General features: G+C 42.8%; 1 protein-coding gene across 1 annotated transcript in view; it reads right to left on the reverse strand.

Moving 5' to 3' along the window:
* Positions 1–2,949: 2,949 nt before the first annotated feature.
* ELOVL2 (ELOVL fatty acid elongase 2) overlaps positions 2,950–16,053 on the reverse strand; it is a 48,455-nt gene continuing 35,351 nt past the window's right edge. Inside the window, exons 4-8 of the mRNA XM_064443588.1 lie at positions 12,057–12,134; positions 10,840–11,011; positions 8,826–8,950; positions 6,615–6,749; positions 2,950–5,791 (exon numbers count right to left, since the gene is read on the reverse strand). Of these exons, the coding sequence (XP_064299658.1) occupies positions 5,663–5,791; positions 6,615–6,749; positions 8,826–8,950; positions 10,840–11,011; positions 12,057–12,134 (639 nt within the window). The 3' untranslated portion in view covers positions 2,950–5,662. The remainder of the gene's footprint in view (positions 5,792–6,614; positions 6,750–8,825; positions 8,951–10,839; positions 11,012–12,056; positions 12,135–16,053) is intronic.

Consider the following 16,053-nt stretch of genomic DNA (forward strand, 5'->3'; position numbering starts at 1 on the left):
AGTTAGGCTTTAGGCTGCAGAGTTGTCCTTCTTGTGCCTCTGCTTCTGATATTGCAGTCTTTGCAAAGCTGCTAGCTATCAGCCTGGCTCACCTGAAGGAGTAACCTTGGAGCCAACTACAGTGGCAGAGATACTTTGTAATGAGTGTCTTATTTCACAGTAAATGAATTGGAAGTATTTTTGATGATTGTTCTGGTGCTTATTTGGCTGCTTCAGCCTTCATTTGCAAAGGTAGGAAGTGCTGCTGGACTTGTGTTTCGTGCTGGATACTTGTGGCTGAAGGAAGATTAAAGCACCAATGAGACTTGATGTCATGTGGGTGAATATAGCTGATCCCCTCTGCTTGCTTTATTTTCCTCCAGAATTTCAGATAGAAAGGTAGGTTTGGCCAAATTTAAGGAAACACTTTTGCAAATGGGAAAGTTGCTTATGTGGCTTGTACAGGTAGTTAAGCATTTTAAAAGTATTGGTAGGAAAAAATACTGATTTGACTGGCTTGTTTTGGACTTGAGTATATTTCAGTACTTTGTTGCCAACACAGTTCACAAACAACAGAAATTTAGGAAAACAATTCTAGCAAACTGTTAGGGAGATCATGAGTGACATTAGAAGTGCTGCAGGGCACCTCAGTGCCCTTCACCAATCCGTAACCTCTGCTTGGCCCATGCTGACACCTAACCAAGGGACTTATTTATCTGAGAGTCTTCAGGCTTGCTGTGGGTGAGAGTGCCTTTCCTAGGCTTGGGTACTTTGTAGGACAGAGGTGCTGCTGGCAGCATAAAGCTGTTTTCGCGTCCATTCAGAGGAAAGTCAGTGCCCCAAAAGCATATTAGAAAGGGGATTGGTACTGCCCTCGTGTTTGGAGTATTGCCAGAGGATGAGCTTGGTAAAATGCATTGGGGTTTTTTTTCCATACAACAAATGTTTCTTAGTGAAGGCAGGCATTGTTCAGTTGTGATTTTGCCTGTTGGCTTGCATGAGGAACTTCTTCCTCTCCTGTTCCCCTGGAGAGGTCCAAGCATGCTACCAAGTGAAAATATGCCTGACAAACTTCATTTTCAGCTGACAAAATGTGGACTTTCCTTCTAAACCATTTAAGGACTGGCAGTTCTGGCAAAGAAGTCAAATACAGAGAGACTGCTGCTTGCCATGAATAAAGCTTGAAGTGCCCCATGAACATGTAGTTGCCAGAATCCCTTCTTGGCCTATATGGTGGTAGCAGCAGCTTTCAGACTGGATCCTCTTTGCCACTATCAGCTGTTAGAGCTCTTATCTTGTTCCAAGAATAACACCAACTTCTTCCATCCATGGTGCTAGACACCATCTCCATGTCGTAACATCTAGTACAGGGCTTTACAGCAGCACTCAGTACTGCTCTAGATAAGCTTGAGATTGGTTGTTTTTTTTTAAATGAGGGTTTGACCAGGAGAGAAGCAATGGACTCACTGCCCATTTGAGAGTAAGCATGGTAACCATGGAACATCTCTGCTTTAACATTGTCCATCTTAGTATCTTAACACTTTCCAGGTTTCCCTTAGTGGCCAGAGCCAGGTGTCAAGGGTTCCTTTGCACACGCTTTCTACATTTGGTGGACCAGAAACTATAGTCAAGCTGAATGGTTCAATCCAGAAACACTTTTTCAGTGGGACTCTCTTCATGAAGGAGAAGGTTGCTGTATGATGTTTTTATTTTCCTTGCTGCCCAAGTGATTAAATCGCTCTCTTCTGGTGAAACAAACCAAACCCTATATCTCCCATGTTTCAGGAGACATGTATCAACTAAAAGCCTCTCATAGCTGCAAACTCTGCACAGGATTTGCTACAAATCCATATGCTTCTTTCTAGGCTATCTTGACTGCTGATTTACTTATTTTTGTCAGGTAGACCTCGCAAATGACACATTTTAAAGCCTTTATATAAGCAGAAACAGCAGGCTCAAGAAGCTGCGTTGCCAGTAAGGAAGCCTGGACTGACTCACAGGATTCCACATCTCGACAAATAACAGGTAAACCAGGTCACTCGCCCCAGCTAGGTATGTTTGGGTGCTGATGTTCTGTAAACTGTATCTCCACCATGTCTCAGCTGTGGTGCTGCAGTTAAGCATAACTGTGCTGTCACACTGTTGTGCGCAGAAAAATATGGAGATATTTCTGGTGTTGTGTGTGGGGCACTACTGAGTGCGTTTAATTTAATGTGAATAAAAACTGGGAGTCAAACTCTGAACTAATGAGTGGGATGTGATGGTTTTCCTCCTGTGCAGTATTTGGAAACTTTCTTCCATCTTCCATCAAAGTCAAGACTGCTCTTTTACCCTTTTGTAACAGACGACTCAAAAGGATCTCACCAGCCTAAATCTGCAAGGCGAGAGAGCCTGGGAACAGGGAGGCAGCAGAACCACACAGGATAATTTTAACGAGTCTTTCTGGACTGAAGTTTGGGCTGAAAGTGTGTTTTCTTTCCACTGGAATAGTCAAACTCAGTATGAGGTATTCACATCACCCACTTCATGCATCTGAAATAAAACCCAAGAGCAAAGGTGGGAGCCTGCGTTGCCTGCAGAGCCACTGTTAAGAAGCAGGACTGTCTGGGAGGGGCAGGGGTGTTCGGTCCACCAAAGACAGGTATCTCGAGCAGAAAGTGTAAACATGCTGTGCCTGCACACTGTAGAAAGCTGTCTCCTATCAGCCTCATTAGTGTGTCTGTGTGCATGAGCATGACATACAGAAATACCACCTGCCCAGTCAATGAGGAGGGCAGAGCACAGCCAACAGGTGTACAAAAAACACAGGGGAGCTTTACATCGGTGTACGTGGAGGTGGTGTGTGAAATTGTTTCTCAGTCTGAGGTGAATGCCCTGAGAGCTTTCTGAAAAAGTTTCACGACAAAACTGGCCTTACATAGCTGCTTCCCAGCAATCTGATGCCTTAAATAAAGGGGAGTTGAGGCAGCCTGATAGTAAAATTTGTTTATTTACAGTGTTATGTATTACAGGAAAAATCAGTTTAAAAAGTCAACGCTTCTCTTTCTTCAAAGTTGCAGCATTTTGAAGATGTTAAGACAGATATGAAGAATTTAAAACATACCTGATTCCAGCCTTCCTGGCCAGTCTGGATCTGCAAGGTGAGACCATCTTGGTTTTTCTTTTTTTTTTTATTTTATTTTTTAAATTTTTTTTCCCCCAGCCCTTTGAGTTTCAAGTAAGGCATTTACTTATTTCTTTTTCTTTTGAATGAGGTTTCAACAAAACAAAAGACAATATCTGTGGGTTTGGTTGCCATAGTAAACTTCAGCACTTAACATGCTGACACTGTCCACCTTGATAGTCAAATGCATGCTTTGTCATCAAAAGGTTATGGGCTCTGCTCAGCCCAAAATCCGCGCTGGGCCATGCAACTGTTCTGTTGCCTGCCTTAGATGAGCGGCTCAGCTAGTTGCCTTCTGCACGATCTTGTTAAAAGTGTTTGGGTATTGCAGTTACTTTGGTGGCCCAGTTCATGATCATAGAATCATAGAATGGTTTGGGCTGGAAGGGACCTTTAGAGGTCATCTAGTCAACCTCCCTGCCATGGGCAGGGACATCTTTAGATCAGGTTGCTCAGAGCATGACAATGCAGTTTAGAAGCTAGGCTCCCCAAATGTACTGCCTGTGCTGCAGCATTGTGGGGATTTCAGCTTTCTGCTGGAGCAGAAATGTTTTGTCCACATTGTACTGGAGCAGGAACTGCCTGGAGACAGATGGGATCCAACGGGACTTTCAAGCACAAACTTAAACTGAACTCTGTCCTGAGACACGCTTCTCTGTGCCACTTCCTTCTCTTGCTTTTGCTGGGACAAAATAGTCTGTGCTTCCCCCATCCTGTACCACTTACTCAGCCCATTCCTTTCCTATCCGTGAACCCTCCTGGCTGCAGCCTCTTGGGCTGCTCCCAGCTAGGCTGGCTGTCCTGTGCCCACACCGCTCCCCGGGACAAACTTCTCTGCCGTCTCCAAGACCCCCTGATCACAGATCATCTAGAGGGGATAACTGACGCAGGAGGCGGAGGAGAATTGGAGGAGCAGGTTTTGGGACAGCCTCCTCTCTGTGTGGGCCCTCTGTGGCTGCTGGGGCCCTCTGCGCTAGCTGTGCACGTGTTTAGTCCTCTTCCTGGCCTGGGACCCTGTGGGGTGACGGGAGGGAGAGGACACAGTCCCTTTACAGAACTGCTTCGGTCCAGGGGCTTGCTGGGCTGGGAAGACTCCGAAAGATATTTTTGTTGAGAAAATTTATGCACACCAGATTGGAAGAGACCAGAACTACTTCACTGTGAAAAAGGGAGAGGAAAAAGGCCGTGCCCACTTTTAGTAGAGATTTTGAAATGGGCTAAATGAGAAAAGGGCAAGGGCAGATCCCCAAAGCTCACCATGGGTATTCTTAATTTCTAACCGTTTAAGTGGGTGGTAAATCCAGCTAACATAAGCAGAGAATATGGTGACTGGCTATTGTGAGAGACACCTGTTACAGCTGCAGACGGCAAACGTCTCCTTGCTTTTCCTACAGAGGATTGTGCCTCAGTCCCATCTGTTTCTCCAGCCACAGGTCAGTCAGAGTAAGGCCCACCTAGCACAGAAATTCCTATATAATGTGATTTGCTCATTACTGAATTCACTTTTAAGATTTTCTGTGTCTTCCAGTCTATTAATATGTGGCATGTCAGTTTGCTTCAGATTAGCAGTGATTGTATAGGATTAACTTTGTGCACATTTACACTCAAGGGATTTATCTTCATTAAGTTGTTGAGCTCCTATTTCTTTCAATATCCACTTACTCAGAACTCCTATTGATTTAACATATCCGAAGTGTCTTGTTTTGCTCTGACTAGAGCTCAGAAACCTCATATCATGTGATATCATGTGTGTTGAATACCATACGGGGCACTCCCAGGTGCTGCCAGTGCAGCCCCCTGAAGTGGCAAGCCTCTTGCCAGCCTTTGTAGCGTTTGAGTTGTGTTGCTCGTATATAAAACAAGCAAGCACCGTGTTATGTCTGTCTGCAAACTATGGGATGGTTCACCTGGGCTCTGCCCTCTGTTACGTCCTTTCTCAGGGTTCCCACGGACCAAAGGGATGGCTGCACCTTGCTGGTGTCCGTGGGAGGGAGTGTGCTTTGGAGAACGGCTAGGAAGAAGCAGAGAGGGGTATGGTGATGCAAAAGGTACAATTCTCACCCCCTTTTTTGGTTGTTTTTTTTTCTTTCCCCCCTTCCTTTCCCTGACCTTGACCTCAGTTAGCTGAATGTGTTGGGTACACTGCAAAGCCCAGCCTCAAGACCTCTGACGTGCAAGAATGCGCTCGCTGTGTTAGTCTGAACAGAGTCCTAATCTTTTCAAGGTGTTGATGGATTTATCCATCAAGTGTTTTATAAGGCGTTTTTGTGTCAGCATGAGAGATCAGAAAGGTTTTCTTTTTCATATGAGAAAGATCTTGGCCTTCTTTGTTCTGATGGTGATCTCTGACAGGACAAGTAATTCTACTAGTTTTGTTAAAACCTAAATAGCAGTACATTAACAAGTGTCTGGTACAAAGAACTGATGAATGTAATCAAACAGGTTTTAAGCTAAAGCTTGTAACTCAGTCTTTTTTTTTTTTTCTTCTTTTAGAAAAAAAAATCATAGGAAATACTATACTTATTGTGCTTTCTTATTATTCAGGAATCCATTGGCAGCAGCGAAGTAGTCCTTATGGAAACCGTTCTTGATTTCTGTTGCGGCAGGGTGTTCCTTTATAGCCGTTCTTGAAGGCGCTTTCCGGTATGTCTACAAAAGCAAAATCCAAAGTAAATACTTGGATTTATTTAGTGCCCTCCAAACACTACTTATGGTTAACTGTAAAATGGAGCTGTCTGGTGTTTGTTGATGCAGATGTATATATTTCCTTCAGACTGCATTAAAGAAACTGTATTATTTTCACTGCTGTGGGTGATATTACCTTGCTAGTATTACTGTAATATTTCTTGACCTTAAAAGATTTTTAAGCCCCTTTCCCTAGAAGCTCTATGTATGCAGACAGGCTGGAGCAGTCCCTGCTAAAAAAAGGTTGAAATAAACAATGCAATGACAGATCTGCTTTTTTCCTTTTTCCAAGGAGAGAGGGAGACTCAACATTGCCCAACTCTACTGTGAGTGTGACAGAGCAGTGGAACCGGCTGCCCAGAGAGGTTATGGAGTCTCCTTCCCTGGAGATATTCAAAACCTGCCAGGAAGCAGTCCGGTGTCGCTGTTCAAGCAGGGGGTTTGGACAAGATGATCTCCAGAGGTCCTTTCCAACCCCTACCATTCTGTGATTCTGTGAACAGAACAAATTCAGACCACCTAAGTCTGTGGTACCTGACTTGCTATACAAGTGCAGAAGACCTGAGCTGCAATGGGGAGGTCATTATTACTGAATAACTGTCTCTTGAAGATGTTACTGTACGTATCATTCTTAACTGATATACATATTTTAACACAAACATATTTTAAGTGCTGATGCTCATTCTACATGTGAGTTCATCAAGACTGCTGTCCAAAAGGTTCTTTTGCGCCCCCGCCACCCCCCCCCCCCCCCCCCTTGCCAGAGAGCTCTTGGAGGACTGCTTACCTTAATGTAGAAGTTAATGAAGAGAATGACCAGTGTGGCCATGTAAGAGGACTGGAACATGAGGCAGCCAAATGGGAATCCACATGGCTTCACAGCTGCACTGAGTGTGTGCACAATAGTGAGCAGAAACTGGATCTGTGGAGGAGTGATCATACATGAGTATTTGCTGAGAAAGGGTAAGTTCTAGCTAAATCAGATATAACAGCGTCACCTAGTCCTGCTCTTTGAGAGTTTGAGTACTCTTGAACTATTGAAAACTATCCCTTACTGAACCTGTGAATGTTTTGTGAGGGTTAAGTTAAAATGGGGCTCTTATGAAATTATAAAAAGCCATCAGGGGTCAGAGATTTCTAAAAATGAGTTTATAGATCTAGTTGGCAAAATGAAAGCGCTTTTTCTTTTTCTTAGATAGGGGTTGTTCTCTCTTCCAGACCATGTTGCGCCAGGTACAGCATTGTCTCTGTCACTGGACAGAAACTGGAGAAAGCTCTGAAGACTCCAAGCAATAGCTTTAGAAGTCTGAACAGAATATGGAAATCCCAGGTCAGAGGGAAGTTCAGGTAGGCTGGCATTTACATTAACAGAGTTAAGATGGGGGAAAAATGCAGCAAAAATGAGATGGAGGAGAAATTGCAGAAGGCTGGCTGTGTTTAGGACTGTGAACCACAGCCCACGCTGGTGCATCTGATTCTCCCCAGGCAGCTGAGCGCGCAGTCAATTCAGTGTGCTGAGGTGCATTTCAAACAGGGCAGCGTGTTTCAGCTGCAGGGATGGTCTCAGCTCAGAGAAGAAGCATTTGCTAAACACATTTCTACATGGGCATTTTTAAGCTCACTGCAAACATCTAAACTCCCAAATAATATGAACAGGGCCTGAGATAAAAAAGTGAAAGGAGCTTTACGTCACATCAAGCATTATATCTTGTTGATAGAAGCTTTTGGTGCTCAGCCTTTTGGGTACAGCAACTGCTGAGGTAGACTTTTAGAAGTCACACTAATTCTGTCTTGTCTAAGAGTTCATTTACATAATTTTGTAGTTGTACCATGGTGTAGTGGCTTAACCTTGGTTGGCTGCTGGGTGCCCACCCAGCTGCTCTCTCACTTCCTCTCCTCAGTAGAGTGGATTGAGAAAATAAGAGGAAAAAAAACTCATGGGCTGAGATAAGGTAAAACTTACCAACTACTGTAATGGGCAAACCAGACTCAACTTCAGGAAGTTTAGTTTAATTTATTGCCGATTAATAAGAGAAGGATAGTGAAAAAACAAAACTAAACCCACCTTCTCCTAAGCCCCTGTTTCTTCCCAGGCTCAACTTCACTTCTGACTCTTCTATTTCCTTCCCCAAATGGTGCAGGGGGATGGGGAATGGGGGTTGCAGTTCAGTCCATATTGCTTTGGCTCTGCTGCTCCTTCCTCCTCAAGCTCTTCCCCTGCTCCAGTGTGTGGTCCCTCCCATGGGAGACAGTTCTTGAGGAACTGCTATAGTGTGGACCCTTTCCATGGGGCGCAGTCCTTTGGGAATGGACTGTTCCAGCATGGGTCCCCCACAGGCCGTGGGTCCTGCCAGGAGCCTGTTTCTGCATGGGGTCCTCCATGGGCTGCAGGTGGATATCTGATCCACTGTTGACCTCCATGGGCTGCAGGGGGACAGCCTGCCTCACCATGGTCTTTACCATGGGCTGCAGGGGAATCTCTGCCCCTCCTCCCCTCCTGCTCTGACCTTGGTGTCTGCAGGGCTGTTTCTCTCACATTTTCTCACTCCTCTCTCTCAGCTGCTGTGCAGCATCTTTTACTCTTTATTAACTATGATATCACAGAGGTGCCCCCAGCCTTGCTGATGGGCTCACCTTTGGCCAGTGGTGGGCCCATCTTGGAACTGGCTGGAGCTGGCTCTGTCAGACAGTTTTTATAACTTTCTAAGCAGTCTATTTTCCATGATTAAGCAATGTCCATTTTCCATCCAAGACATTAAAAATAATGGAAATTTATGGACTGTAGAGTTTCTGCTGTATTGTAGAAAATATTTCTGAGCATCATTTCCTTTAAGTTATACAAGCCGAACTAGTGACTTAATCTAGATGATAGTTGATGTTTTATATTTGAATTTGAACTGGCTTAATTCTTCAAATGACAATATTTATCTGTCACTCGACTCTGGTATTTTGAAGGATGTCTGGTCATTAAAATCTGGAAATTAAAATAGAAACATACCAGTTGTGCCTGAGTGAGGTATTTCTTCCACCACAGATACTTGCGCATAGAGGGGATGACTGACAGTCCGTAATAAGAATACATGAGCACGTGGATAAAGCTATTCAAAGTAGGTCCAAAGAAACCTATAAAAATCCAAAAAGTGAAACAGCAGTTGGCATATAAAATAAGATGTGAGAGAAGATATTATTGTTAGCAATGTCCCCTGCATACAGTAATTCTTCCCTTGGTGCTTATCCTTTGCTAAAGACGTTCCTGATGTGAAGAGATGCTTTCTTAGGGACAACTGACACACCAAATAATACTTCCTACAGGGTTTTTCTCATGCTGAATATTGTATTTTCATCCTGTATTTTCATTTTCTCCACTTTTCTATTCTGTAGCTTACAGGTTATTGCTTTTGTTCCCCTCCCAAATGTTATTTGCATGAGTCTCTCCATTATTGTCGTGGGTGACTCTGCCGCTGATACTGCAGCTTAGTGCCCTGGGAGGCACCTGCTGTTCTGCTCCCTGATACATTAGTAAGGGCTTCACTCTGGATTAAATTAGCCTCGTGTGGCTGTGTTTGAGCAACGCGCTCTCTTCTTCAGTGGCTCTTCTGCTAGATGCGGATTTCCAGAATTTCACCTCAGATAATACCTTGACAGTCTAATTATCCGTGCTTGACCAATACTACTTCTGGAGCAAATGAATTACCCTCTGTACCTTACAGACTATTGTGAAGTAGCAGCACTACTCTATCTGCTGTACAGGCATGTGTTTGATGGCAGTGCTTGACAACTACAAGATGGTCTTACTAATTATTTTGATTTTTCCACTGATTAATTACTTAATAATTACTGATTAATTACTTAGCTACTGATTTTTCCACTCTGTTAATTATAATAGTGCAAAGCTAGTGCAAAATGTGAGGAATATGTTCAGACACAATAGAAAGCACAAACCCCCACTAGTTTGTTTACACCTCTGTAGAAATGACTCATGATGGCTATAAAATCCTTGACCTCTGCTTCTGCCTGTAACAGTGATCTACTTTGATTTTGTGCTGTCCATAGTAAATACCAACAAATGTGAATTCTGCTTTTTGTTTGGAAAGATACCTGCAACCAAGTGCTTTACAAAATATTACAGTGGACTGAGGTAACTCCCTTTAATAGCTCAAAGTAAGAAAGTTTGTCTTCTCAACCCTGACAGCAATGCCACAAGAAGCCTCCGGCTGTATGAAGCCCTGGATGTTGAGACACCTGACGTAGTTCTCTGCTGTTTGGACTTAGCGTACAAATGCCAAGTGACCAGCCTGTGGCACGGTACATCTTCCCCACCTTGAGGGGGGAGATAATGACAATTACAACATCCTCCTAAGAGCCAAGTCATTTAGAGATTGCTGTTTTGAAATATATTGAACCTAAAATATAACAAGGCAAAGGATGCTGTACTTCTGCTATTTCAGTATGATATGCAAGATGGTATCAATCAGTTCTGGCTGCCTATTAGTTCTACTGCTTGAATGAGAATACATCTCATTTAAAACTAAACAAACTCAAACTGGTATTTTAATTAGTGATTATGAAGTAACTTGCTAAAGCAGAATGTCAGATTGATGCATACAGGAGGTAAACTTGTACAAATGCTATTGAGTTCATTTGTTGTGATTGATGCTGACTTTTAGGGTCATGATTTCCTCCTATAGCTGCTTTTGGAGTAGGTCTTGTATGTGATCACTCTTGTGTACTACTCAGCAGTGTATCCTGTCTAAAAGTGGTTTGAAGAGAAGTAAATATGAGGGATTGTGGCAGCTAAGTGGAAAGTCTAGGTATATACTCAGGTATTTTTTTTTGTCCTGAACTTTTAACAATGCTTTTAAATTTACTGCAGTCGGCAGGTGTTCATCAGTTCTGAAAGGTTATGAATGCTAATGGTGCTGTCAGTGGTACACTTGCTTTGGATGGTGATGTGATTCTCCTCCAGCTACAGGTGACTTATACCCCAGGTGATGAAGTGAACACAGACTTACTTTGCCCACAAGGTATCCAGTTCAGAACACACCACCAAATGTTAAACATAGAGGCATGGTGATACACATGAAGGAAGGTGATCTGGCTGCTTTTCTTTCTCAGTACAAAGAAGATAGTGTCCATGAATTCAATTACTTTGGAAAAATAATACCACCACAGCACCTTGGCTACCTGTGCAGACAAGAACAGAGGAGATCAATATCTGTCCATAAAAGGGCAAAATATTGTACTTGATCGGTCCCTAGGCATGCAACTTCTCAAAGAGCATTAGTGTTCTACTGAAGGAGGAGCACAAGCCCTGGCTTCATTTTTATTTCCCTTTTGATTGAAGCAGCTTAGAAAAAACCATATACTTTGAGGAAGGGTTTTCTAATTTTCTGGGGGTTTTTATCAAACAAAGTTGTGAGGGTGCTTTTTTTTTTAAAGGCTGTTACCATTTATACTTTCTTGGCGATGAGCAGATTTTGCTGCCAGCTTCTTAAACAATCCAAATTTGACACTCAACACAATGGAATATACCCTCCTCAAGTTGAGACACTTTATCAGAGCTCAGGATATGTCCTAGGACAATTGAAGACAGTTAGTTAAAACAGAAAGAGGGAAAACACCTTGTTGATAGGAAAAGGTATTTAACTGACCTTTTCCTTGACGTAACACAAATTTTGAGGGTTGGTGAAAGTTATGTAAGTTAACCAATCTTTCTGCCCTTGAGCTCTAATGTCATCTGGAAAGTAAGCCTGACATGGGGAATGACAGAGGGTTAATACATGGAATTGCTGTGAGGCAGAAATTAGGGTTGAAACTAGAGATGAGCCAAGCCAGCAAAATGCCTCTGCAGTTTTCCAGAGTTTAGAGCTGGGCTTAAATCCATTCCCAGCTACAGCCTAATGAGTGTTACATTTTTGATGACTGATTTTTATTCCAAGTTTTTAAATGATCCATGTTCTCTGTTTCAATAGTCAGGCAACACTGTTTTGCTCACCGATCTTGATATATCGGCTTTTCAAAATACTGTCATGCTTTCTACAGCAAGCATGCATCTGTGTTGACTCAAAGATAGTCAAGCTGCAGCAAACAAGAAGTGTTAAAACCCGCATGTTAAAGACGTCCTCAGTAACATTCTTATAACTGCCGTGAATGCAGAAGTGTTACACTGAGGACACGGAGGGAAGGACTGCCATAGATGGTGGGCGCTGAGCTGCTGCGGTTCTCTCACCCGGATGTCGGCCTCCCCTGCGCTGTGGAGGTTCTGGCACTGCAGATTGTAGCCTCCTTCCAATGTGGCAAGGATGAGCTGGAACAGAAAACATAGCAATTATGCTCATGAACAGACATAGCAGTTTGCTTTACCCCTGCAGTTGTCCTGTGCTTATTGAAAAAAGCAGCACAGAAGTACAGTAGGTTCCTACTCCTTCTGTGAACTGATGCTCCTAAACCAGACAGCTTAGAAATATCTTCTGTTTTGAAACGGAAAAGTCATCAGGTTGTGTTGGAGATACACGCTGAAATGGTATACCTTTTACATTTTTCTAGCTTTAAAGCCTTCAAGGCATCCATTAAAATCTCTCATTACTTAGTGTAGTGATCCTCACTCTAAAGCTCATGCTCGAATATTGTATCTCTGTCCCGAAGCAGTATGAGCAGAGCTTAACATAGCCACTTGTGCAAAATCGTCCTTGAGAAAAATTCCCTAATGCCAAGCAAGCAAACAGAAGGCAAATCTGAAGTAGCGCAATGGGAGAAATATTTCCTAATGCCATACACATGCCTCTCTGCCCTACACTGTTAAATGCAGGAGGAAGTAGAGGAGAGCAGGGATAATGCTGAATGGAGACCTGAATAGACACACAAGCAATTTCTTAGATTCAGAGCATGTCATACTGGGAAGCAGACAAAGCAATGAGATGTCAGGCTACCACACTATGATGGAGCAGAGGGTTTCTAGAAAGCCATATGGTACTTTTTGAGGTGGAATAATTTTATGGTAACGACCACTTAAAGCATTCAGCAGCCCTTTTGGAACAGGAAGCATAATCTGTTGTCCATAAATGCTATGTAGAGTCCATTGATTTTGGAAAAAGGTCTTGCTTATTCTTGAATATGTGAAAAGTAGTTTATGAGGGCCAAACTGAGCAATTAATGTTCTGGGGTCTGTCTCCCACTTTAGAGAGGATGCAGTGGGTGATGGTGGGAGAAATACGTTGAAGTGTGTTATGCTGTAAGCAGAATTGCAAGGTGCTGTGAGAAGTGGGTTACTCAGGGAAGGTGTGTATTAGCGTCTGTACAGGCTTTTTCCCTCTGCTTCAAAGTGAAAAGTAGTCTCCTGTGTTGCATGTGTGACAGTCTATACAAAAGCGAAGCAGAGGTTTTCTCAGTGATCAAACTGAATTAATTCCTAGAGTAAAAAAATTTGTTATTGCTAATATTATCTGGAGAATTAGTAAATAGCCTAGAATGCTTATTATAAGTTCACATGAAAAAGCAATGAAACTTGGAGACCCAGGGTCTTCTGTTACTTTTCTTCTGAACTGCAATTCTGTGACTGTCCCTGTAATTCCAACATAGCTGGTATATGTGCCAAAATAACCGATAGAGATTGCAGAGAGAGATGAAAAGACAATAAATAAGTATTTTGCTGATAACTGCTATATAAAACTGAAACAAACCCACTCCTTTTTGGAACAGTCTTTGTTTTGGTGGATTTGCCTAAAACGTGTGTCAGAGGTCACCAAACCAGACAGGATGGTACCGGAGTCTAAAAACTGGGGAAACAACAAAAACCCAGCTAGGGTTCCTCATACAAATGCTCAGTGCAGCTGAGATCACTAGTCTTGCCAAGCTGGCTTCTGCTTGGGTGTTGTGCCTACAAGCACGCAGGGCTGGGATATGTGGGCTCTTCTCCTTTCCCTGCTGTGGCAGGCGGGTGGGAAGGGGAGGCATGGATTGCTCCTCTCCAACTAACTTAACTTGCAGAAGTGCTGAAGAGAAGGGGGTTAAAACTCCTTGAGAAGAGCATATTATGCCACTTCATTTCCCTATTATCTTTCAAAAAGCAGCTGAGTGGGAAAAGGGTCATTTCTGTTCTCTAAGCAGGAGGCAGAGGGCATGTAGTTCCCCAGCTGTCCCTCCTGTGGCACGTCCCTGGTCCCCAGATCTGTGCCTGTGCTGTAGCTGGCAACAGGTGGAAGCTTCATGGGGGATGGGGAGATGTTACTGCGTGGTTGCTTTTCTGGGTAGCTCATCTCAGTGCCACCTTTTTGCACACTCCTGCCTTGGATTTTCTCTCTAAATGAGAGGTGACTGAGTCATCCAGGAGAGTGAAAAAACAAGGCACTGAGAAGATCCATGCTGGATTTCTTATGCTGCTGGAGCATCCTCACTAGAAGAATACTGGTTATTCCAGAGCAGAGGAACTAAGTGGTCCCATGCTTTCTTATTTTGAGGTCAGAAAGTTCATATTACAGTGGCAAAATTAAAAGCTCCTTACCAAATGAAGTTTTGATAAATGTCTGAATGTTTTTGTCAACTTTCATATGTAAAGCCATGTTGTTGGTAAACTCCCAGCCAGTTTCATTTAATACCTCATAAGTAAGTGGGAGAAGGATTAGTGAACTAATGACTTCAAAATGACTTGAACTTATGAATGATGATTTCCTCTGTGTGTTGCTGTTGCCTGGGTAGTGGAATAGGCTGAAAGAAATCCCTTCTAGGCTTGTTTTCCATGAATCTTTGATTATATCTCCTATTCTGAGTAGCTCCCATATGTTACTTTGTGATACTAGTGATGGTGTTGGAAGCTTTGCATGTGTGAAAAATCTCATCACATGAATTTTTACTCTTGATTTCCAATAAAGTTCTACTGAATTCTATATGAATGTGCAGGTGAGATTCAGAGCACTGCCTTTTTGATGAAGAGGCTAAATGTTCTACCTAAATGCAGAGCTCAGAAAGGTCAGTAGGAAAGACATGGAGGGCTCAGAGGATGAAAACTGAGATGCGAGGACGACATGTCCAGCTACAATAGCTGCAGGCAAGGACCGCAAAGTCAGCTCCTCAGCGCTCCAAACAAATGATTTGATTAAGATAGAACACCTAGGAATCTAATTCTATTCAGAAAAAGTTCTTGTTCAAAAAAACTGTTTGCTTTTGTCCTTTCATTTTACTGCTTCACACTGCACTCTCAGTGGTCTTTTGCTGTCTAGGTTTTGTTTTGGTTTGTTTTTTTTTCCCTCACTTCTTCCAAATGATAGAAGAGTGCACCTGATCTCTTCTGGTTTCTCACTTCATTCTTTTCTTCTTGCTCCCCTAAGGGTAAGACAGTCTTTCTGTCCCAATTAAAGAATTACTTCAAAGGAAGCCTTTACCTCAAGCACCATTATGGATCTAGGATCATTCCTTACTTCTCTGCTAAATTTACATTTGCTAACTTCTGAACAATTAATGGAGTAAAGAACCATTTATGACAATCTTTAGAAAAAAATCATGTTGAAGTTGGATTTCTATAGTAAAATTCCAGGACAGTTCAAACCAGCTAGGATCTATGTCTTTTTTTCGCCTTTCCTCATCACTTGCACTGTTAAAACTTTACTTAGACCTTCTGCTACTCAAGCTCTATCTTTTTAACACTTGCACAGTTAGGAAGCAAATCTTGCTGATGTCAACCATTATAACGATGGAATAAAAAGAGTTTAAGTACTGCTTTTATTTTTGGTTTGTTCCTTTCATTTTGCCCACTGTTATTTCAAATCCAGGCATTTTACAAGGCTTTCTAGTAATTTGTGAGATGTAATCCTAGTTGCAACGTGTAGGGCTAAAAACAGTGGCTGGTGGCCCTGATTGTGCCAGCCTTGTGCTTCTGACCTTTCCCTGCTATCAGACAATACAGACAAGGCAATTCTGGTACTCCTGGGAATCCTCACATCACCTTGGCACCTATGGATCTGCAAGTCATGACTAAAATTCAGAAGTTGGACTTAATGTGGGGTGAATTTTCATCTCCTAGAAACTGGTGAAGTGAGCTAATTTACTCCTCCCCCCCCCCCCCCCCCTTTTTTTTTTAATCCTGTACAGTAAAAGACTCTTCTTCTGGCTTCACTAAAAAGCTTAATGCACTGGGCTTGCGATACTTGCGCAGTTCTGCTCTTTCTCCTTTCCTCAGAATTGAGGGGTCCTCACATGCAAGTCCTGCTTCCCCACATTGGTTGGTAGGTTGC

The sequence above is a fragment of the Phalacrocorax carbo genome, chromosome 2, assembly GCF_963921805.1.
Source record: "Phalacrocorax carbo chromosome 2, bPhaCar2.1, whole genome shotgun sequence".
Lineage (NCBI taxonomy): Eukaryota > Metazoa > Chordata > Aves > Suliformes > Phalacrocoracidae > Phalacrocorax > Phalacrocorax carbo.